At 30.8% G+C, this 25,772-nt stretch overlaps 1 protein-coding gene across 3 annotated transcripts; it reads left to right on the top strand.

The window, feature by feature from the left end:
- Positions 1 to 1,707: 1,707 nt before the first annotated feature.
- Positions 1,708 to 23,340, top strand: LOC134262399 (uncharacterized). Of its 3 annotated transcripts, none has more exons than XM_062744778.1 (10): positions 1,708 to 1,817; positions 14,412 to 14,476; positions 14,790 to 15,021; positions 15,352 to 15,459; positions 17,275 to 17,338; positions 17,519 to 17,619; positions 19,878 to 19,946; positions 20,185 to 20,210; positions 22,736 to 22,820; positions 22,944 to 23,340. In XM_062744778.1, exons 2-10 carry the CDS (start codon positions 14,414 to 14,416, stop codon positions 23,147 to 23,149), a joined length of 954 nt encoding a protein of 317 aa, XP_062600762.1. In that variant the 5' UTR covers positions 1,708 to 1,817; positions 14,412 to 14,413; the 3' UTR covers positions 23,150 to 23,340. The 3 variants fall into 3 exon arrangements, with proteins under 3 accessions (XP_062600762.1, XP_062600764.1, XP_062600763.1); XM_062744779.1 differs by lacking the exon at positions 1,708 to 1,817 and adding an exon at positions 8,913 to 8,954; XM_062744780.1 differs by lacking the exon at positions 15,352 to 15,459.
- The last annotated feature ends 2,432 nt before the right edge of the window (positions 23,341 to 25,772 follow it).

Here is a 25,772-nt window from a genome sequence, read left to right as displayed (position 1 = left end):
TGCGCATTTGCTTAGGAAACCATTTTTGAGAATTAAATATTTTGAAGTAACTTCTACATGAATTTCATTTAAAATATTCACCCGAAAATGTAGGAATAATTCACAACATTTCAACCCCCGAACTGTAATTTTCAGAGTCACATCTTTAAAATGTACATTTCTCTGTCATTCTTGGATTTTGTTACGCGTTCCATTCGCGATGCTACATAATTACCGTCTCTCAAATGGCGAATAGATTTTCATGGGTTAAGAATACAATAACATCAGCAACTTTAAATTATTGACGACAATGATAAGACGAAGTATCAAAGACAGTAATACCTTATCATACCTAAACACCATTAATATACATACACAGGCTCTATGCTTGTGTTTGTAACATAATATTTTATTTGTTTTTCATAGTTAGAAACACATTTAAAGTTATTTTTGATGTATGGCAGATTTTGGCCACAATGGTCACATAAATGTATTTCAACATCAACTTTGGGGTCGGCAGACAACAGGGCTCACCCTCTGCAACAACATTTTATGTGTCGTCCGAAACGGCAAGTAGCAATATGCTGGGTTAGGGTTTATCACAATCATGCTACCGACACAACACTTAATTTAATATACGTCTCTAAATTTAAATTGGCTTTATTTGAAAATATGAAATCAACGTAACAACTGTCTACATCATATTTCACGACCAGTTTGAATGTGGCGATATGGCTTCACCACAATTCAATTGATACCACTGTGATGAGATGTAGGTCTAAGGATTCTTGTGTCTATTTCCACAACCAACTAAAAGGTGACAATATTGCTTCACGTTGACTATTAACATAATACCGGCCACGCTGACGAGATGTGCGTCTAATGATTCCGCTGTCTGTAGATAACTAAAGATTGCTGTGTCTATAGACAAGTAATTTTATCTAAAAGTACAAAATTTAAACGGCAGAAACACTAAACAAGTCAAATAAAAGTATCATAGGAATTTGTTTAGGAGGGTATAATAATAATTCTATCTCTGAATTTCTAAATCATCTGCTTGGCATTGATAAAAAAAGGAAGTGTGGATATAGTAAGATCAGAGTTGTATGCAGGACTTTTGAAAACTTCAGGTCACATTTCCCGGATACTCAACTCAACATAATAGTTAACCTAATATTGAACAATTATTTTAAATCAACAACATACATATATTACCATCAATATTGGCTTCAAACAATATATACATACGAAACTCTCTCATTGGGTCCTGTTGATATTCTCCCAAATTTCTATTCCATGTATATTTCAAGTGAATGAAAGCTATGTAAAATTCCAACGCTTATTGTGTAACGTGGAGAATGTCAAGTCTTATTGAAAGTCCAAGGATTACAGAGAATTGTACTTAAGATTAGCTAGTAGCAATACCAGGAAGTCTATTGTTTTAAGTTTATTTCAACTCTCCATCGTCGTCTCGTCCGTAATCAGACAGAAACTTTGCCTTTGCTTCAAAAAGAAGACTATAATAATTTTCATTTCCCTTTTTCGAACCCCTCTGCTCTTTTAAATGCCCATTGAAATTCATTGAACCATCTCATTATCGTCTACAACTAGTATCTTATTTTCTTTTGAAATTTCTTCAACACTTATATCACAGCCGGGTTTATGAACCGTTAATCAGGCGCACATTAGAGCACAGTTATATGTGCAGGTGAACATGTGCAGGTGGACACGTTATGAAATCCATCCTGTAGAACAAAACTGCAATGACTTTCAATGAGTATTTATAAAGCGGCTTCAAATCATTGCTATACACCGAAGGGGATTTTGAAAAATTTAAGGTTTGTAATTTATCTTAATCTTTATAAAGTAGATGAAACTGCTAATGTAATGGACTAGAAGAAGAATGCATCACATAGGCATTAATTCAAGTGTTAGCATACAAGTTTATTATTTAGGGCAAGATACGATGTAATTTTATCTTTTGAAGGGCGTATCATGACCATTATCATTAGGATACTATCAGGTCCAGTCAAAAGACTATTTCTACCTACGTAGGTATTAATAGCTACCTGGGTATTTAAAGCTACCCAAAGTAGCTATTTTTACCTACTTTCTGCTTTACTTGCATGTTGTGGCCAAATGCAGGAACGGCGCAACATGGTGAGCACATAATGTCTTGATACAGTCACACTGAAATGAATATGATAAAAATTTGGCCAAAAAAAATGATTACTTCGTATATTTCTAATTTTGCAAGGAAACTAATGTAAAATTGCCGATTCGGAAAGTAATCATTTTTTGGCCAAAATTTTGTCGTATTCATCATTAGCGTGACCGTATCAAAAAATATGGTATTCATCATGTTCCGCCATTTAGTCTTTTGGTTGCAAAATGCAGAAATTATATAAAGTAGGTATTAATAGCTACGTAGGTAGAAATAGTGTTTGGACTGGACCTGACTATATGGAAACGAAATGAAGAAAATTAGATTGTATCAGAAAAGGTTGACAATGTTGATAAGTCGGAAAAAGCTTACAAATAAAAATCAAATCCGAGTATGTAATGTGAAAAGTAACAATATTACATATTTAAAATGCATTTCAAAGCCTATGAAAACAAAACTGCGTTCGTGTTTTCTTTTGTAGTTGTCCGGTAAAATCGTGGACAAAGCGTTTTTCTCAGAAAAAAAATAGGTGCACTAAGCTGAAATTTTCAGCAAATTTTTATTTATCATATTTAAAAGTACCTTAGTTTTGTAGATGAAATAAAGACAAACTAAGATTTTGTTCTGCTAAAATGTCCACAGGGCAAGGTCCTATGGCACACGATCAAAAAATCAGGGTTTCATCGGATAATTCACGAGTACAATATCGAAATAAAAGTATAATAAAGAGATAAGTTTGAAGTATTAAAAAATATCCAATTTTTAATCTTATTAAAAATTTTATCTTTTTCTTTAGAATTTCAAGGGCATTTGCCTAAGTTTTGCCTAACAAAATTAATGTGATTAGGGGATTTTCAAAACTCTGTTAAAAAATACCTCAAAAACTAAAAGAAGATCCCTCACTCACACCAAGTTAAGAAGATTACGAAAAATGCAAAATAAAATTCAAGCCTATTGAAGATTATTTTGACCCATCGTATACTAGTATTGTTTATTATTTCTTATTCCACGCTACATCTCACCATGTTATCTCTTATATAGTACCTAATTTAAATGACTCCGCCCATTTGAATGTAATAAAGAAACCGCACTCTGTTCGAAAGAAAATATTCCGGAATTTGTATGTGCGGTAGGTGTTGAAAATTGGCTTATATTTCTTAAAACTCAAAATCATTTATAATGATTCTACAACATTTCAATTAGAAATAAATAATATCATATCCTCAAGTATAGTTTGTAAAATAAGGGCGAAAAAAGTGACCAAGCTACTATACTTAAGTGGAAAACTCCTTTCTTGAGCATTCGAAATAGGAAAAAAAATACAACACACGCAAATGGCGTTCTTTTCTGTATTAAACTTAAATCTTATTTGTAAACAGCTAAAGAGACCACTTGAAGGCATGATATGCATGCATACCACAACACTCAGCTGGCTAAGGATCTTTATTAGCTTTGCAGCGAATTGACTTGCCACCCTTATAGCGCCCTCTTTCGTCCTAATATGCAACCTTGCATAATTTACAAATCACGACATACATTTTATAAGTTGACAAATCGCAAGTCTACTAATAACACGTAATTTGCATTTACATTTTTTCACTTTTCAATTTATGCTGGATAATTTACAATTAACAAATTGTAAAATACCATTTGACAAATTATGAAATTAAGATTTACAATAAACAAATTCAGATTTACGAGTGTACATTTTTAGAATTAAAGAGATGGAATTATGAACCCGTTGGCTTTCCATAGTAATAGAACTTTATAATTGTCTATTTTCATTATTTAATCAATTATTCAATCGTTTAAAAAAATTGTGACAAAAGCAATTACTCCTTCTCAGTTAACTACATTCTGACATTTTCTTTATTGCACTTTTAAAGAAAAAAAAATTTCCTCGATATTCATAGCATCTATTTTGGAAGTCTACGAGGGTTGTCCCAAAATTTCGTAGACTGGGGTCATATCTTTTAAAGAAATTAATGTATCTTTATAAAATTTTCAGGGTGGATAAGGCTAGTTATTGGTAGATAAATTACGAAGTTTTATCATGTTTACTTGAAAACTTTTCGAGTTATATGATTTAAAGTGGTATCGTTCTCTTACACCCGGAGCAATCTGCAACGTCAAAAAATACAAATGTCAACGGTTCAAATTTTGGAGAAAATATTTCAATAATCAGAATCAAATTCTTAAATTAAACGAAACAGCTATAATTATAAATGTAAAAAAATCTTAATTACTATGATATGATCAAACATTTAAAAATGTAAACAAAGTATATGCATGTACAGGTATGAAATAATTATTATTTGAAAACGCTATATTTCTACGGGCTTTTCGTCTGTTTTCTCTTCTGGAGTTGCACAACGGACCTCTTTCCCATTTCTTAGTCCTGTCTTTTATTTAAGTTACTGTTATTCACATATACATAGAGAAACCGTTTTAGTCATTTTAAATACTAAGGACAAGAATAGGTTCCTAGTCTACCAAATATTTATGACTGGGACACTTTTGGAAGAGTTAATTTAGGTTCAAAATACTTGAACATACTTCAGTGCGCCGCCTGTGCAAACGCAGCCGCCATTTTTCAAAAAGTTGGATTTCAACCCAATGTTTATAAAACGTTATAAATTTCATCTTTATCAAGGCACGAACACCAAAATTTGAAGAAATATAGTTAATAAAAAAAAATTGAGAATTTTCACTTCCATTCAAAAATCACAAGGTAGTAATCACTTTTCCGTACGATTTTAAATATAATATACCAAATTTTAATAGCAACTTTTGGGTATTGCGCCGCCTTCCTACATCAGACAATGAAATTTGTCTTTTAAATTGGAATAATTTGCTTAGTTACTCCATATTTGTCCATAAATTTATTAGATAGTGTTGGTTTAATCTATATACGAAATTTCATTAATGTATGACTTAGGGTTCCTACAAAACAACGCTTGTCTACGGAATTTTGGGACAACCCTCGTAAGTATCAGAATTATGCATTTGAACCGGATTTTACATACATGTAATATTTACAATATTATTTTCAAAAAATATATACGATTTTTTCATGATGTCATACACTATATACAGTTTATTTATGTCTCCTGCCTTATATAAAATGGCGACCTAGAAATATTTTGCGATAATTCGTAAATTTAAACTATAATAAATGAAAATAAATACAATTTTTGTACTTTGATGCATTAAAATTGTTAAGGTGAAAAAACATTATCAATCCAATTCTTTTTTTTTCAACTAATTTCTTTATTATTTGAATTATCATCTAAAATTATCAAATAATAGATAACCACAGCATGCTAAGCTATATGTTGAAGTTGAGATCCTTTGATTTTCATGAATATCTAAGGAAATCACTGATAGGTACACACTTTAAAGCTCTTGTTAACACCGATCACAGGTTTGTTCAGAGTCGAGTTTTATATATAATGTGTATATCATATGTCTTAAGGATTAGTCAAATATCTTTGTTAAATAACCTTGTGATTTATGTTTCTAATTAAAGTATTGTGATTTTGAACCTCTTTTCTGTCTTCATTTACATGCGATTAACCTCCTTATGACCTGTTTAAAATCATAACAAGCCACGTGGATTTGTGTCGGTATGGGTAAATGCCCGCAGTATATCAGTGCTTGCTAGCTTTAAGTTGAAACGTACTCAGTTTCATATCGGTCATCATGGACTTGTTTTGTTAATCTTGTTATATTGCTTACCTTTCGCAAATTGTATTTGTAGTTGATGGTGAATCTTCAACATTTTATTCGTCTTTGAGAGGAAAATATTACATTGCAAGAATATTTTTTATTGTATCTAATCTAAATGTATCCGCTCATTTCCATGTACATGTATAAGAGAAATCATAGTCTGATTTTTGGAAAATGATCCGGCGTTTTTCAGTGCGATAAGTGTTTAAAATTGGCTTGTAATTTTTCATATATTTAATTATCTATTATAAATACACAATGCTTTAGTTAGAAATATTTAGTTGTACACAATGAAATCAAACAAAATACCCTTTCATAATATTTAACCAGTAAACCGAGGTGTAAAAAGGGATCAGCCTACTATACTTCAGTAAAATATTCCTGTAGGAATTTTTATCATAAAGATTGACTGTTAGATTCCTATTGTTGTCATTTTCAAATATTTACATTTGCAAATGTTTTCCTTTATAGAACACTACTGAAGACAAGCGTTTTAATACAGGTACGGGGTCAAGAGGTTATAGATGTGCGTTTAGATAAACGTTCGACGTAATTTCTCTGTGACGTCATAAAGGGTCGACGCGCGTTTAGTGGATTACATACATGCCGTTGGGTTTGAAAAATTAACGCATTTCACACGTTAAAAGTAACAATCAGGCAAATATAAAGTATGAATAAGTCACAAATGTAAATATAAGTAATAAGGTATCATTTCTTGAGTTTTATTGAGATGTAAAACGGGTTGGCACATAATCAAATCTTCCATAAAGCCCTTTGGGATTAATGGGAGTTGATCACGTAACCAACTCGTTTTACATCTCAATAAAATTCAAAAAATGATACCTTATTTCTTAAATAAAATATCCAATTATAGGACAGATGTGTCAGACTCTGTAACATCTTTTACTTTAAGGTCTACCGTTTGCATGTACAGTGTATATCGATCGATTGACAATACGTCGTCGATATATATTTTAATGTCGAGTTGAAGGTCACGGCGGGTGTTCTTTTTTTTTATTTTTCACTTATAAGATTTTGAACAAATTATGTTTTAAATGACTACAAAATTATATCTGCTAATAATGGGACGCAATTGATACCGATTGGAATAGCAATAGATTATTGAAATGCATGGTCTCCAAAAACCAAATGGAAACCATCAATCAGAAACTCAAGAATGTTTTGAAAATCAACTTCAGAGTACTTAATTGTATTTACATTCAGAAAGTTTTTTTTCACAAAATAACTACAAATAACCAATAACAAGGTAAGTAGACTTACAAGTTCCACTTTAATTGAAAAAGCAACTGTCTTTAATGTCGAAAAACCTCACTTTTACGTGCATTCTTTAGAAATTACAAAATGAGCTATTGAATTTTTTGCTCAGCTATTTAAAAAGGCAACCTTCTTTTTACAAAATTTTATTAAAAAATATATATACGGTGATGTTGAGCAAAATGTGATATTGAAATATACACAAATCCCCGGAATAGAAAATACCTATTTGAATAATCTGCATATTCAATTTCTATAATGAGTTAATGTAACATTAATATTATAAGAACAATAAATGAACTTATTAAGATGGGTCCTAGATTAGAATTTGTCAAAATGTGAAAAATCAAATCGGCAAATTGAGATATTTTGGCAATTTAAAAGAATACCAACCCCCTCCCAAGATAGATTAAACAGAAATCTTAACATCTGTTTTTTCTTTGGCTTCTTAATATTGCTGCGACTTTTATTGTACATATTTGTTTTGCATTTAACAGGCTTTTACCTTATATCGATCAAAAGTTTCTTGGCATTATATTGCATTTGAACTGCATTTACATATTCTAAAATGTTGCTCCCAAGTGGACAATGTATAGGACAATATTTTTATTTACAACAAATATAAAAAGAACACTTTTGATTTTCCATACAAAGATTTCGATTTTTTATTACAATATAGTGAAAATAGCCTCTTTTATTTGGAAAATTACATGAATAAGAAGCGCAGAAATTTAGAGCAGTGTTTCTTTACCTTAATAAACATTATTTCAGTGCCCAAAATGTCCTGCATTGTCGGATTATCATGAGGGTTTTCTCAATAATAATTTCAATACGGCCGATTTGATCGGTCCGCATGGAATGCTCACTACTCCATGTCACCTGATTCAAACACCGATGTTTTAGATGTCTGTGATTTCTATGCTCCTTATTTGTATTGTTTGAATGGACTTTTGGTTTGAATACTGTCTGTTATAGTAAGTAAGTAATTAATTTATCTATAGTGACATGTCTACAATTAAATTCTTTTGTTTACAGACTGTATAAAATAAAAATCAACACCCGGCCCATCGGGCCTGTATGCCACTTTAAACACAAAATTGAAATACAATATATAATGAAAATAAGGAGCACAACGTTAAGAGAATAACAAAAAAATGCATGAAAAATAAACAATTTCATTATTGTGATAAATATATATCTATACATTGTGTATGGTAAGATTGGTAGTGTCTGTTATAAGGATTATTGGTAGATGGAAATGAAATATAAATACATTATTTTTTTCTGAACATGGAGGACTGTCTTCGCATGAATGAAAAATACAAGTACTTTGCAACCTGTCTAGGATAATTTGAAATAAGTACACATAGTAAATCCATATCTGACCACCCCATTTGATTAATGCCAGTGTTTTTAAAAAGTTTGATCTATAAATCAGAGTATAAAGGACAATGCAGTAAAAATGAATTTCGTCTTCTACATTATTTCTAAAGCAAAGTGTGCAAATTCGATCCTCAGCAGATTCACCATGATATCTACCGGTTTCTATTCGTAAAGGTAAAATGCCACATCTAAATTGTGCTAAAATTGTACGTAAATATTTAGGCATATCATGTGCAACATAATTCCAGTATCTGATAACATTTATCCAACGTCTGTATTGACTTGGAATCCATCCAGTGTCTCCATGAACCCCCAATGTAGGAAGCAAAACGGTGAACCCCAATAAAATAACGAATAGCTCTTTTCTGAATATTATCTATAGGCTGGAATTTTTTGCAGACACTGGATGAATAATCCAAAACAGGTATGACACAAGAGTAGAATAGTTTATATTTAACAGAGAGGCTTTTAAACTCTTTAACATATTCTTAACTCTAGAATTAAAGCTTTTTAGGTAAAGTATCAATAGGATCGCTTTCAAAAGTAGCAACAGCCATCAATATAAAAGGCTTAATTAAAATAAAAAAATCACTATAGCTACATGTAACCCCCCCCCCTTTGCACTACATTTCTGCATTAACAATCTGTTATTAAAAAAAAAAACACTTAATTAATAATTAAAAATGCTTGGAACGCACGATCTCTTACTGCTCAATTATCAAGGTTACTGTTGTTGATTTTGGATATGAAGAGTGATCTTGTCTTTACATTTTTTCATTTTTCAAGTTCATTTATTTCTCTCACACCAAATCAGTGGTACATGAGGTACAATATATAAATTAGTCGTCATAATTGTAAGAAAAAAAAAAGAAATAAATATAATCATAATACAAATGCATGAATGAGAGGCATAACATATGTGCAAAGTATAGCAAAAAACAATAATAAAAAAAAGAACAGAGGGTATGGTAACATTTAAATTATGGAGGACAGACGGTGTTGTTTATTTTAGATATAAATATACAAAGGTTTTTTAAAGATTTTTAAATTTGTCGTTGACATAATTTAAGTGTATTTGGCGTTTTACAATATCTTGGTTGTAGAAGATTTTTTCTGATGCTATTCAATGCTTTGCATTCGAAAATGAAATGAAATTCGTCTGCTATAATAACATAATTTACAAACTCTTTCATCTAATGGAATATTTGACCATCTACCAGTTTCAATTGGGAGATGGTGAATTGAGGTTCTAAATTTTATTGATATTTTTTGGAGTTTACTTGGTAAATTACTTAGATATTTTTCACATCCAAAAATCATTCTTAAAACTTTTGTAAATTTGACCTTTTGATGAATTATTAATATCACTATGCCATTTTTGAATAAACTGATCTCTTAATCTTTGCTTCACTGCTGCAAGTATCCAATTTCTGTCAATGAAACTCTGTTCATACCAAATGTTAGAGAACATTATACATGTCATTTATATCGACAGCACATTTGCTATTTTTATCAGATCTATTCAAAATTTTCCAGTAATTTTTGGGGTTTGTAGAATGCAAGTCTTTCATTTTTTTGCAATATTCTTTCTGTCATTTTTTATGCTTTCCTCAATTGTTTTCTTATATATTTTACTCATAACATTCAAATTACACTTGTTTTCTGTCGATTTATTTCGATTATACAAACGTTTAGCGAGATGAAACTTTTTTCTAGCATTTCTGCAGTCTCGATTAAAAACCATTGTTTATTATAATTATTATCAACCCCAGCCCTTCTATCTTTGTTATATCCAAATGTTTCTTTTGCTGCATTAAAGAACACGTCACATATATCGCGTGTTACAAGGTTGATCTTTTCCTTTGTTACATGAGTATTATCACCGCCTAATTCATCAAGCTTATTTTCAATGTTATTTACAGCAAGTGTTTCAATATAACAACGGAACTCCGCTGATTTGTTAGGGCACCATAATTTTACACCTGAGTGATTTACACCTGTGTTATTTATAATAACACTCTTACAACTAGTACTGATAAGGCATTGTGTACATCAGAATATAGATTACAAAATTCGACAACATCAAAATCAATAAACAAATCAATAATCTGCACACTGGCTAAAACATAATCTACAGTGCTACTATTTTTACAAGCTAAATCTCCCTTAAATTTGTCGTTGCCTACACGGCTATTTACAATATACATTTCGTTATTCCTACAAAAATCAATCAATTTTTGTCCATAGTTATTTACCGTGGTGTCTTTAACGGTTCTTTCTAATGGTATATTACATTTTTTTTTTTTAATCGTGGATCTTGTTAAAATATCAGTATACATGTTCTCATTACAATTGTTTTGGTGCAATACAAAATCAGAGAAAAACATGTGTGTAGACCTAGCCTAGGCTAACTTATTTCAATTTCAATGTGTTTATTGTAAGATGTTCATATACCTCATACTTATAAATGACGAAAAATAGTGGTTAAAGAAGACAATTTAATTTGCAATTTCTATAATATATATACGTATTTCGAAGAAAAAAGTTTAAGAATAGAGGAAATAAATTAAATACTACTTTAAATATTAGGAAGCTTGTTAAGGCCAGTTCAGAGATGGAGAAATATCTTTTTTTGCGTTTAATCGCAATATTTACTTCTTTTAAATGCAAATCATTGCGATCAATCGCAATAATCATTGCCTTCAAATGCAAAGCACTTTGGGTCTTATTTTTTTTCATTTCATTTTATTCAGGTAAAAATATCACAGAATGTCATGATTAACAAATTAAAACATTACTTACTAGCATACTACTAGAAAAAAGAAATACACACACATTATCGCAGCACAATGCTAATTAAAGAAGATCAATTTAACATATATATGTAATTATTATTAAGTACATTGCATGACATACAGTTGATAGATATTACCTAAGGATAGCCCATGAAAGCCTTATTAAAAAAATTATTTCCAATGGGGTCCTCAAATAACAGCCATGTTAGTAAACAAAAAATAACAAAATTACATAAACACTGGAATTTAGGCAGGTACTTCTATGAGTATAGCATAATGCTTTGAAAAATGACATGTTTACAGTAGCATATTTTGTCTTGATAATTATCACAAAATGCTTATGATACTAAAATAATAAATAAACAATAAAAATTAAACAAGCTTTTTATGTAGTAACACTAGCATTTGTAGATAAAAAAAGATTTCACAGATTTTCTAAAACTTTGTTTTGTTTTCAACTCTTTAATTTCCAGTGGCAATGTATTCCAATCTTTGATTGCATTATAGAAAAAAACATGAAGACTCTTTCCCTTTTATCTTTGGTATAAGAATATTCTTATTTGTTGCACTTCTTGTGATATTATTATGTAAAACAAAATGTTCATGGAGGTAAGCTGGTGCGTTACCATGATATATATTAAAAACATGATTTAATCTTAATTGTTTAGCTCTTTCCTCCACTCTTCACATATTTAGAGAGTTTAAAATATTGTTAGAAATACTCTCTCTCCAGGACTAAGGTTTAAAATGAACCGTACTTCTTTGTTCTGGGTTACTTGTAATCTGTGTTTCAGTTGCTTGTTTATTCCACAATACCAAGAAGAACTGGCATAGTCAAAATAACATTGTATCAAGGCAGAACATAGGGTCTTTCTAGAATGTGTACTAAGACAGGATGCATTTCTATATAAAAACTTAAGTCTACCATTAACTTTTTGTATGATACTTAAAACAATATTTTCACATGAAAGAAACTTGTCAATACAGATTCCTAAATATTTAACACTGTCAGAACCTTTAATAATATAACCATTACACACAATTTTAAAATCTGTGATACTTTTAAGCTTTCTTGGAGGACCAAATAAAATAGATTCTGTCTTACCTAAATGAAGTGACAATCTATTGTCAACTAACCAAGAAGAACATTTGTCAAGAACAATGCCCAGTTTTTGAGCAATAATAACAGGATCTCTGTGTGCATAAAAAATGGCACTGTCATCCGCATATAAAATTAATTTACAGTCATCATCAATACTGACAGTCATATCGTTGACATATATTAAAAATAAAAGAGGTCCTAAGATGCTGCCTTGAGGAACACCAATATTTACAGTATTAAAGTCTGAAGAAGTATTGTTGACATGAACTTGTTGTTGTCTACAAGACAGATAAGATTTGAACCACTCAGTGGATAAAACTCCTAAAACTTTTAACTTATCACATAAAATTGTATGATCAACAGTGTCAAAAGCTTTTTGCAAATCCAACATTACCATACCTGTAAAAAGCCCTTTGGATGTATTACTTTAAATCAAATCTAACATATGTATAAAACAAGTATCTGTTGAAAATTTGTTTCAAAACCTGATTGATAAGAATACATCAAGTGATTATTGTTTAAAAAATCTAAAAGTTAAACATGGACACATTTTTCCAAAATCTTTGAAACTATACATAATATACTGACTGGCCTATAATTTCCCACTTCAAGGGAATTTCCTTTCTTGAACAAAGGCTTAACTCTTGCCATTTTAAAATCATCTGGTACAGTACCGGTGGTTATAGATTTGTTTACAAAGGACATTATAGGTTCTTTAATATAAAAAGCACCATCTTTTAAAAACCTTGCTGGTATATTATCTAAACCAGTACTTTTATTTACATTCAAACTTTTTAGTTCTTTGTATATAAAATCTTCAGTCACAGGTTGAAGTACAAAAGTTTTGTTTTCTATGTTTTTATCTGCATAAAACTGCCTAAAAACCCTTGAGGTGACAGAAAACATATATGAAGGATTAGATAATTTGCTTACAAGTTTTAATGCAATAGTTGTAAAAAAAACAGTTAAAATAATCTGCTAAAGTTTTCCCTTCATGTTGTAGTATACCATCTATGTTTAAAACAATGTTTTCACTACTTTTTTGTTTATATTTGTATCCTTTGTTCTTGAGTTGTTGCCACAATTTTTTAGGCTCTGACCTATTTTCTTCAATTTTGTCTTGAAAGTAAGAGGATCTAGCTTTCTTTACTTCTCTCTGCACTTGATTTCTCAATTTACAAAATATCTTATTGTCTTCCTGACTTTTATGCTTTCTATATAAATACAAATGTTTATCTCTATCTCTAATGATGCATAAATTATCGCAAAAGATTGCGTTTAACCGCAATGATTTTTAGATTTAACGCTACAATAATTTTCGAGTTTGAATCCAATAATATTTTTGCGTTAATTGCAATAAAATTGCCATGATTGGAGTTAGGGCCAACAATGTGATAATTATTACAGTCCAAATTTCCTCTGTCATATTTATATTTTTTCCCCATGTTTAATCGAATATTACAAAAATCTGACTGATAAGAAATCAAAACTATTTATAGCCTCAGATTACTTTTGTTACCCTCATTCTCTTGTTATTAATGTTATATGGGGTCAATGATCAAATTATTGAGATATATTGTCCGGAATGGTTTTTGTACGTATTTTTGAATTTCTTTATTTCACAGCATTCAATTATTTGAAATAATTTATGAGCTTTAACACATATAATATTTGCAAAGTGATGTTAAAAAATAGATGTAACCTTTACTTTTTGATTTATATTGCAAGAAATAAAATTGACAAAAATGAAAAATTAAATTATTTTAATTTTTTTATTTTCTTTATTTGTATTTTTTCCCATTTTTCATTCAATGAAATAAACAACATGGAACCGGGAACAAAGAACTTTGTCTATAACCAATTAATTTTCAGTAATTGTCAGCTTAGTTCAGGACTTGATCCTATAATGTCAAAGGACAATGCTTAAATTTACCATTTTACGTGTATGTTTGAATGACATAATAATATGTACCTTTTTTTACAGTTATGTGGAAAAAGCATTGTTTCCAAGTCTTAATCACATCCTGGTATTTACTCCTCGCGACAAAGGTAACAGAATTTGGCATGTATATGTTTCAGTAGTATGTAGGAAATGGACATAACGAACAGTATTAAAAATCAAAGTCCATAAAACAATAAAAAATAGAAGCAGAACAAACATGGACCTTTAAAACATCAGAGGTGGTATCAGGTGCCATGGAGGAGTGAGCATCCCCTGCTCACCGGTCACATCAGCCGTGTGCTCCTTGTCATGATCGGGAAATGACGGAAAATGTGTCATCAATTCAGTGTATAAACATAGGACTAAAAATAAAAAAAAATCATTGAATACATATTTGCTCTCCTTTATCTTTTTTTTAAGATCAGTGATGCACTACAAAGAAGTTGCAGTGTTTCTCTTCCAACTCTGCAGTTGGTTTCAATGTGTCCTACAACCGAAGAGGAATTAGAAAAAGCTACAAAAAGAAAAGATTGCAAGAGCCTTGCTGAAATTCAAAAATGTGTCTTGCCAAGAAATTTTACATATCACTGTGTGATTAATGATCTCAAAAATGAAATTTACGAAGTGTGTGCTCCTGAAATCCATTCCCAAGGTAAACATTTTTAGTTTAGCATTTTGAGAGAAGGCTTATTTTTTTTTTCAAATTAACCATGCCTTACGCTTTTAGCATGCATCAACAATGTTACCGTTATCTTCAAAGAAAAACAAATGTTCATATCATGTAGTTGTTATTATTATGCTTTTACTGTAATTGGAGACATGTAATCTTATACTTTATATCTTAGAGATTCTAAAACTTGAATTAGTTTATTTCAACTACGTTTATACATATGCTAAAATAGCAAATCTCTCTCTCTCTCTCTCTCTCTCTCTCTCTCTCTCTCTCTCTCCAGCTGTATATATATATTGTATATTATTTTAGGAAGATGTCTAGAATTCGACCAGTATGGAAAAAGAATCCAAGAACTGCCCATCAACTGTGTACGAATGGGCTGCCCAAAGAAATTCAGAAGTTCAAACATACTTTCATGTACAACAGCAGAATTATTTATTAGCTTATAATGTATAAATAATCCTTACAATAATTTTGAACAATTTCGATCCCTTCTTTTTATTTTTTTTTTTCGATTTATTTTATCCTGTGTTGGTTGAGTGTGTCGCACAGGAAAAGAGAATATACTGAAAGTACAGAATCCTCCTTCTGCTTCCGGATTTTCAGCAAGCTTTGCTTTAGGACATTCTATTAGTAATAAAACGCTGTGGCGTCTCTCCCAACATTTTGAATTTCATTGAGTTTCGATCAGGAGTTCAGATGTTAGGATGGCACTCTATTCATGATATAGTAAAAATGAATAACTAGTATTCTTTGTGTTTTTATAGCAAAGGTTTATATATGAGTGTGTGTGTTTTTGAGTGTGTGCCATTTTTTATTTAGTTCACCTTCAGATGCTGTTCTTTGCATCTGTAATAGCGCTTTTTGTATTGTGCGAAATACATTAATTATTAAACATTTTCAGATTTCTCTTTCAATCCATAGAAAATATTTAAACCAATTTGGGTCTGTAGTATATTTTTGCGAAAGGGCACAAAATTTATAAAATCCACGACCCTACTTTCAGGGGACTAAAGGTAAAAAAATTAGGCAATCTTTTAAAGTCGTCTTTAATTCTGGACATCAAGCAGTCAAACTGTTGACATTGTTGTAATAAGCATTGTGTCCTCTACAAAAACTGAATTTTCAAGCCCAAGGTTGGAGGTTCTGGTGATAGAGCAAAGTGTAAGTGGGTTATTTTTTCAAATACCTTAATTCTTCTCTGTTCATTGGTATTAAACAAAGTAACTAAACAGTTAATATGAGCAATGGTACATATAAAAAAATAATTAATTTCATGGCCCCTAGATCAAAGGTTCTGGTGTTACATGTGGGCTTTATTGATTTTAAAGTAAAAATTGAACTCTTGATCATATTGTTTTGAAAAAATCACAATTTCTTTGAAATTATTTTTTCTGCCGATGGTTATTGAGCAAAAGAAAAAACAAGCAAACTTCAAACAAAAAAAAATAAATGTTAAATTATAACGCGCAAGTTTGTTTTTCTCTCCAAAATTTCTAGTTTTATGGTCCCTGAGTTATATTCTGGTATTGGGATGAAGTTCTATAAATTAATCAGTAAATGTAATTAATTCTATAAGAGAAAGGCGTGTTTTCTCCTGAGAAGTTCTCATAGTTATTATTAACAAGGATGCTTCTTTGAAACTTTTTAAAATTTCTGGTCCCAGGGTCAGGTTTCCTGGTGATTAGGGTTGGTGGGGGTTGTCTAATAAATATGTGTTATTTGTTTTATTTCCCTGGATTATGTATCTGGCAATAGGGCGATAGAGTAAAGGTGTTTTTATAACATGCAAGAGTTTTCATAACTATGAAGGCTGATTTTTTATATTCGTCAAGGTCTAAATTTTCTTTGCTAATATTTTTTTCATTACAAATAAAAGATAATGCAGTTGTCAACTATAATACTGTGCATCTCTCGATAAGTTAGCTGAAGATCACAATAGATGTATTGTCAAAACATGGGTAAATATACCGAATCCAAAGTAAAAATTATTGACTTTCAGTGTTTACTGATTGCGTATAAAGATTCAACTCTATCGTTGCATACAAATGAATTAAGCTCCTCCCCTCTTTATCTCAGGAACTCCTATCTTTTAAGTACTTAATGATTTTATGATTCTCATGTGGCCTTATAACCAACTAATATTGTAAATTTTAATAGTATCGATCTTTTGTTTCATTTAATAATTTCTAAGAAGTAACTTTATGAATTCCTATTTTGCATACTTTCTAGATAGGAGTTGCAGCAAGTTAGTTAAACACAGAGAAGATTTGACAGGAAATTACTCTTGGAATTAGTGAGTTTACCTTAAATGATCACAAGCTTCGAAATTCAAGGAGATAAAATTAGAGATTGCAGAGATAACATCACTAAAGACAGTTTCCAGTTCTATTGTGTCATTTCAATAGAATTCTGGTTCAGTAAGCATAATTGGAAAACTGTCAGTGAAAATTAATTACACTTTCCTCTTTTACAGTCTATCAACAATTTTGGCTGCTATCAGTGGCGTACTGTTTCTTCTGGTTTCACTTTTGTCTGGCATACTTCTTCGAAAAATGAAACAAAAGAACTATGGAGGTATTTTTCTCAAATTTATATTTTCATAATATAGAATTCAAGAAGTAAGTTCAATGTTACTACTTAAAATGGTTTAGTGATATTTATTTTTCTTATATATTCCAAGCTCTCTGATTGGCTCAAACATGATCAATTATATAACAGGATAAAGACTTGAGTTACTATTTATAGATTCTTAAAAGCATATCGACTTAATGCTTTTAAAAATGGAAATAGTTTTCTGTGAAACAACATTTGTGCTGAATTCTTAACACCTAAGACAGAGTATAACTTGATTTTTCTAAAAAAAAAAAAATTGTACTCAACTCTTTATTTATAATTGTGATGTTCTGTAATAATTAGTAAGACATAAGATGCCTTGAAGAAGAATCTACTTTATGTTAAAACATATACATTTAATATATATGTTTTTTTCAAAAATCAATACAAAACTTAATTAGACAATTTAGCCTTTTAAAAAAGGAAATCCCTTAAATTATTCTATCGGTACAAAGAATAACACACATTACATTATTAAAGGTACTTGGACACAGATTTGAAGTTATTATTTTCTCTATAATATTACGACTTATATATTTTAATAGCATTTCACACAGAAATTATTTAAAAATCTTATTTCGTTTAAAAGATATTGAAATTTCAAATTTTTCGGCGGGTTTGATTGACATATCGTTGCACTCTCACAAATTTAATTTTATTCTTAATCCTTAGGAAAAGTGGCAATCTCGTTTTGTATAAATGAAAAATATTAATACTATAATCCAGAAAATTCAGAGTAGACACGTTTGAAAGCAAAACAAACACACAATATATTGTCAGTCCGTGCAGTTGTGGTAAGCAGACTGTGACGATTGAACGCACTCGGTGAATTCTAAATATAAACAATAACAGAACTCGAGCCCGGTTTACAAAAACTGTGTACATAACACGAGTGTGCTCGATTTGCTAAACTCTGCACGCATCTCTTAGTTCGGAATGACGATACTTGTGAAAGTGTTTTGCTTTCTAACATTTCTACTCTGAATAAAATTATTTTTCTTGATAAAAGTTTTAATATTTCTCATTAAAACACATCAAAATTGCCACTTTTCCTAAGGATTAAGAATTAAGTTAAAATTTGTGAAAGTGCAAGGATGTGTCAATCAAACCCGCCAAAAAATGTAAAGTTTTAATAACTTTTAAACGAAATAAGATTTTTAATTAATTTTTGTGTGAAATGCTATTTAAATATATAATTCGTGATATCATACAGAAAAAATGAGAAAATATTAACTTCAAATCTGTGTCCAAGTACCTTTAAAAAAGATTTTTTTTTTAATCTCTAGTCTCTCAGTGTTAAAAAAAGACAGGCGAGGTATGGTTTTGTCAATCTCTGTAAAAAAAAAAATTATATAACAAATGTAGCCCTTTAATTCGGTCAATCCATAGATATATCGACTTCACAGATATATTTTTCTGTGAAGTCGATATATCTATGGGTTGACCGAATTAAAGGGCTACATTTGTTATAGTATTCAACGATATTCAATGATATGCAACAATATTCAATGATATTGAATGATAAGCAATGACATTCATTGATATTCAATGATACAATGATATTCAACAATATTCAATGCTATACAACGATAGTCAATGATATGTAGCGATATTCAATGATATGTAATGATATTCTATGATATACAATGATACCTGCATTGCAATGAGCAGGTAATGATGTATTCAGTCTGACGTGAACCTCTATGGGATGTTGTTAGAGGTTAGTGTAGCGAGTATGCGAGCAGATCTTACATCTAATTTTAATTAGATTGGTAAAATATGAAAGCCCTAGATTTACTGCTTCATGAGTTATGTTCAAGATTAAGTTTTTGAAACAGAGTGAAACTCTAAGATTAGACCCAATGAAATGTCTTGTTACATTGAATACACATGGGAAGAATGAAAGCCCTAGCACCAACTATTCAAAAGTTATGGTCAAGGTTAAAGTTCCAAGGTCAAGGTGAAAAGGTGGAATTTAGTGGTGTTACGAGAGAGGTCCTGTTACAAGGAACACCCCTATAAAATATGAAGTAATGGACAGGGTGAAAGTGTTTGCGCACAAACAGACAAACAAACAAACAGACAGGCAGACAGTCAAACAGAGGACGGACAGGGCAAACATTATATACTCCGAATCTTCGATTACGGGGGCATAAAACTTATGAGCATATATAACTATTTATCTTTTTCCCTTATCATCATCAGCTTGTAATTTTCAGAATCGACAAAAATTTTAAATGGGGAAGAATCAACTGCGAATGCAATACAGAAAATCACTGATGATTACGGTAAACCTTCTCTCTCTCTCTCTCTCTCTCTCTCTCTCTCTCTCTCTCTCTCTCTCTCTCTCTCTCTCTCTCTCTCTCTCTCTCTCTCTCTCCATTCTTGAGTTTGTGTGTTCCATATCGTTTTTCAAAATGAAAACTACATGTCGATATATAATTTATAACATTATTACAATTCAATTCCTTTAAGGATAGACTGGATATTTGCAGTTATAGTTTACTGTTCATTTGATATTAACAGATTCAAGACAAAGAAGAAAAGGAAAGGTAAACATGAATGCATTATTTATCATAGTCACATTATTATATTTATTACTTCTGCTTTTCTATAATGATTTGATCCAAACTACATAAAACACCAACAGGTAAAGGAGAACATTCCTCACCCTTTTCGTTAAGGGTTTTTCATGGTTTTCATGAATAAATGTTATCAATAAAATTTGTTTAAGAAATTTCTCAATTATTTTTGTTTTAAAAATGTATTAGTATACATTTCACATTTTTGTTGCCGTTAAAACTTGTTTTTTTTAAATCATCTGACATAAGGTCATGAAATACGTTCATGCTTTTTAGCTCACCTGAGCCGAAGGCTCAAATGAGCTTTTCTGATCAAAATATGGCCGTCGTCTGTCGTCGTCGTAAACTTTTCACATTTTCATCTTCTTCCCAAGAACCACTGGGCCAATTTCAACCAAACTTGCCACAAAGTATCCTTAGGTAAAGGGAATTCAAGCTTGTTCACAGGAAGGGCCACACCTTCTTCCAAGAGTAAATATTTAAATAATTGAAAAATAAAAGTCATTTGAAAAAAAAAATTCTCCTCAAGAACCACTGGGCCAGGAAAGATGAAACTCATGTGGAAGCATCCTCAGATAGTGTTGATTCAAGTTTGTCCAAAACATGACCCCCGGGGATACGTTGGGGCCACAATGGCTGACCAATTTTTTACATAGTAGTTTATAGGTAAAATCTTTAAAAATCTTCTCAAGAACCACTGGGCCAGGAAAGATGATACTCATGTGGAAGCATTCTCAAGTAGTGTAGATTCAAGTTTTTTTCAAATCATGACCCCCGGGGGTACGTTGGGGCCACAATGGCTGACCAAATTTTTACATAGTAGTATATAGGTAAAACCTTTAAAAATCTTCTTCTCAAGAACCACTGGGCCAGGAAAGATGATACTCATGTGGAAGCATTCTCAAGTAGTGTCGATTCAAGTTTGTTCAAATCATGACCCCCAGGGGTAGGTCGGGGTCACAATGGCCGACCAAAGTTGAACATAGGAGTATATAGGTAAAATCTTTAAAAATCTTCTTCTCAAGAACCACTGGGCCAGGAAAGATGAAACTCATGTGGAAGCATCCTCAGATAGTGTCGATTCAAGTTTGTTTAAATCATGACCCCCGGGGTTGAATGGGGCCAAAATGGCTGATCAAAGTTTTATATAGGACTTGATATGGACATCTTCAAAAATCGTCTTCTCGAGTACTTCAAAGCCATGATAAGTGATATTTATATGGTATCATTCTCAGGTAGTGTTGATTCTAGATTCTGATTCTTGATTCTGATTGTTCATATTTTGACCCCCCAGGATAGGGTGGGGTCACAATATGGATTCAAGTTTTACATGAAATATATTTTTAAAAATCTGCTCAAGAATACTTAAACCATGATTAGTGATACATGTACTAGTATTTATATGGAAGCATTTACGGATAGTGTAGAATTAAGTTTGTTCAAATCCTGATTTAAATTTTTTTTCAAATTATGACCCTTTGGGGTAGGGAGGGAAACAATGTGGAATCAAATTCAAATTTTTATGAAGTTATATATAGGAAGAAAATGTTTTAAAAATCTTTTTATCAAAAACAGCAAAGTCCTATGCTGTATTAATATGAAAGCATTCGCAAGTAGTATTAAATTCAAAACCCCCTTCTGATTTGTGCTTTTTCCTAGCCGATTTGCTCAGGTGAGCGATGTGGCCCCTGGGCCTCTTGTTTATACACTGTAATTTACTCAGGGGCATTATTGAAACATTAGTTAACTGTTTTTATCATTATTTACCATTTGTAAAAATGAGACTGAGCGCAAGATGAACGCAATGTGAACGGAACGAAGAGCAAACGCTAATAGCTTCGTGAACGTGAGGGAATGGTGAACGCTGAACACAAAACTGTGATGGAGAACGAACGGTTAACGAACACTAAACGAACGGTTGACGCACCCTGAACAAATGGTGAACGAATTGTGAGCAAACGGAAAATGAGAAAATACAAATGACTGTTTTTAAGTTTAATACTCTACTTCTTTGTATTAAGTTTATATAGCAGGCGTGATACTATTATTAACCAAATATGAATTACTGTACATTAAAAGCAATCACGTGACGTCATTATCCGACTTTCCGGATCACTACAATGTGTTTTCTGAATCCATATCACCACTCTCGAACTCTGAGAAAGTGATACGCAGAAACATGAAGTAATTTTTCTTACGCATTAGAAAGGTTCTTTGACGAGTCGTTCTTGTTTGTTCTCACGAACTGCGTCTGTCAACTCGACTGATACAACCCTTCGGATCAAGTTTTTGTGATAGATGTAACAATATTTATTTATAAAAGCTGTATTCAAAGCAAAATGTATGAATTCTGGCATAAATAGAATAAACAATGCGTTGTATCAGTCAGTCGAGCAAAACTGTTTTTTGTTTTCTTAATTATAATTTACATACGTTTTTCATACGCAATATTTGTAGAGAGTATGTGGAATCAAATGTTTCCCTTAACTATACAGGAGCAGATCTCCCAGCGCACAAAACTTCTGACAACTTCAACCTTAAGCATAAAAAGTTGTGAAAGTCACGTGACAGTTAAACAAGGTAAATAGGTTTCAGGTGGATGTGATATTTCAAGCAGTTGCAAAAATAATTGCAGTTTGTCGTTTTTAACATTGAATATTAAGCAAAACACTTGATTTATATTTATATATGAATCTGTTTCAGGTTTTGACGCAAAAACGTTTAACTTTTTCTTGAAAAGACACAATTTGCAGGATTGTAAAAAGGTTTTATTCAAGAATAAAATTGACTGTCTTCAAACATTCTTTGAACTAGACGAAGAAAAATTAACATCACTTGGTCTTGATTATGGACAAGTGTTAAAATGCTTACGGGCGAAAAAGACAATACAAACAGAAAGTAGCGTTTAAATGTTTACAATGCATATTTAACTACCGTTTTACATAGCATTCATATTTTACATCTATTTCCTTGTGACTATGCCTTTTCGGAATTTTAACATTTTGATCCCTTTACCTTCACCATGACCTGGGGAGATTAGTGTTTTACAAAGACAAATGTTTTATTTGGTGTGTTCGACATTAAGATTTCCTGTGTATTGTTGGCAAACAATAATAATGAGAAATGCTTTTAGTACTAAAATTGTGAACTCTTTTATAAATTTTCATTTTTACGTAAACTATTTTTTCCATGTCAAATAAACACTGGAGATGTTTTAAACTTTTTTTATTGCGCGTCTGGTCAATTTATCAATACAAAATATGACAATGTCAATGAATGTATTCTCATAAATTGCCATAAGCACAGTGTTGAGAAATATTACAAGTATAGTTATACATATGTCCATGCGTGTCAAAAAAAAAAGTACAAAGTTACAAAACTAACAATGAGCTAACCAGGAGAGCCAACTCTCTCAAAAATATTTTTAGAAAATTTACACAGTTTTGTCAATTTAACTGAATTTTTGGTATTAAAAAATTGATCAAACTTATACACATTTGGATGTGAATAGTAATATTTTGATAATAATGATAACCTTGAATTCAAAATAAGTGAATCATTACAATTTAATAAGAAGTGAAATTCATCACCATTTTGAACATAATTTACAAACTCGGTTTTTTCTTGGTACATTATGCCATCTTTCGACTTCAATTGGTTATTTATTATTACAAGTTCTATAATTACAATTTATTTTCCAGTACTTAAGGGGCAAAGATACTAAATACTTTTCTAAATAAAATTAAGTTTTATATGTTCTACAATTAAGACCTTTAGACGAGTTAAACATTTCACTATACCACTTCTGTTTAAACTGATCATACAGAGTGTTAAACACTATTTTCTTCAGCTATTACACATTTACAGGTTGACAAGTATGCCAAATATTAGAAAATCCACATTCATTCATTATAGATTTGACAAAGTTACACCATGGATTATTGTAGCTCTTTAAAACACTTAACAAATTCGGTGATAATTTATCCCTTTGTAAAAAAGAAAAAAAGTTTACATCAAAAACTTATCATTCTAACCTTTATATTAATTGAAATAGGGTATCGACCTAATTCACCATATACCATAAAATTTGGTGTTGATGATTTTACATGCAAAATATGCTTACAAAATTTTAAATGCAATTTTTCAATCAATGGTGACTGATTAAAACCCCACACTTCACATCCATATAAAACTATAGTTTTACAATTTTGTCAAACATATCCATCGTGCATTCTACATTAAGGTTGTGTTCTCTACATTTTTCAATAAAACCGTATATAGCTTTTGTTGCTTTCTGAGATAATTCTTTCACATTTGTGTTAAATGAACCATTTTTACAAAGATTTACTCCTAAATATTTAAAATTATATACGATTTCTAATATTTTTTCCATTTAATGTAAATGGTTTTTCACTTGATTTCTTGGATTGCCCTTACCAAAGATTACAACTTTAGATTTATTGGTGTTAACTTTCAGATGCCATTGTTTACAATATTTGTTAAATACATCCGATTGGTATTGTAAGTCTCCTGGTGTTTCTGACAAAAGGATCGTGTCATCTGCATATAGCAAAACAAACAATCGAAGATACAAATTAAACTCGGATTCTAATTTAGACGTTTTAAATGATAAGCATTTTACATTATTTGAATTCATGAAATCTTCAAGGTTGTTTAGATAGACGGCAAACAAAAATTGGGATAGGTTTTCCCCTTGTCTAACACCTACAGTACAAGGAAAGGGATAAGAATAAAGACCATTTGAGACTACTATTGATTTAATACTTTTATACAGCTGTGTTATAACATTAAAACATTTACCATCTATAGTATTTAATAAAAATTTATTCCAAAGACCTAAACGCAAGACAGAGTCGAACGCTTTTTCGAAATCAATAAAGGCACAGTACAACCTTTTCCTATGATACTTTGATGTTTCAATCAATGCATACAAAGTGAAAATGTGGTCTAAAGTAGAGTAGTTTTTTCTTAAACCAGCTTGATTTTCTAAAATAAGATGGACAGTATTCGCATAATGATTAAGTCTCTCATTCAGAATAGACGTAAACAATTTACCCAAACATCGTATTAAATTAATGGGTCTATAATTTTTAGGATCTGTTGTGTCACCTATGTTTTTATATAATGGAATAATATTTCCAAATGTCCGTTGAGAAGGTATGATTCCTGAATCAAAAATCGTGTTAAATGATATTACATGTACATAAAAGTTTGACATAGTATCTACAGTGGATTTTAAATATTCATTAACGATGTTGTCATGTCAACCTGACTTATAATTTAGAGCATGTATACATTTTGTAACTCTTCATGTGTGATTGGTTGAATTATGCTGTTATTGAGTTCTAAATTTGACAACAATTTTAGTTCATCATCAGTCAAAACATGTTCATTTTCTCCCTCTACTCCAATGTTGCAACAATATTGATAAAAATTCATATAGTTTGGATAATTCTAAATTACATCACTTATTGTTACCATCAGAGTTTAATGTTTTCTAATATTCTTTTG

The sequence above is a fragment of the Saccostrea cucullata genome, unplaced genomic scaffold (genome assembly GCF_032062105.1).
Source record: "Saccostrea cucullata isolate Sc308-1 unplaced genomic scaffold, CSIRO_AGI_Scuc_v1 ctg995, whole genome shotgun sequence".
In the NCBI taxonomy this organism is placed as follows: Eukaryota; Metazoa; Mollusca; class Bivalvia; order Ostreida; family Ostreidae; genus Saccostrea; species Saccostrea cuccullata.
The sequence above is the reverse complement of the archived record's forward strand: the minus strand, read 5'-3'. Positions and strand labels throughout refer to the sequence as shown.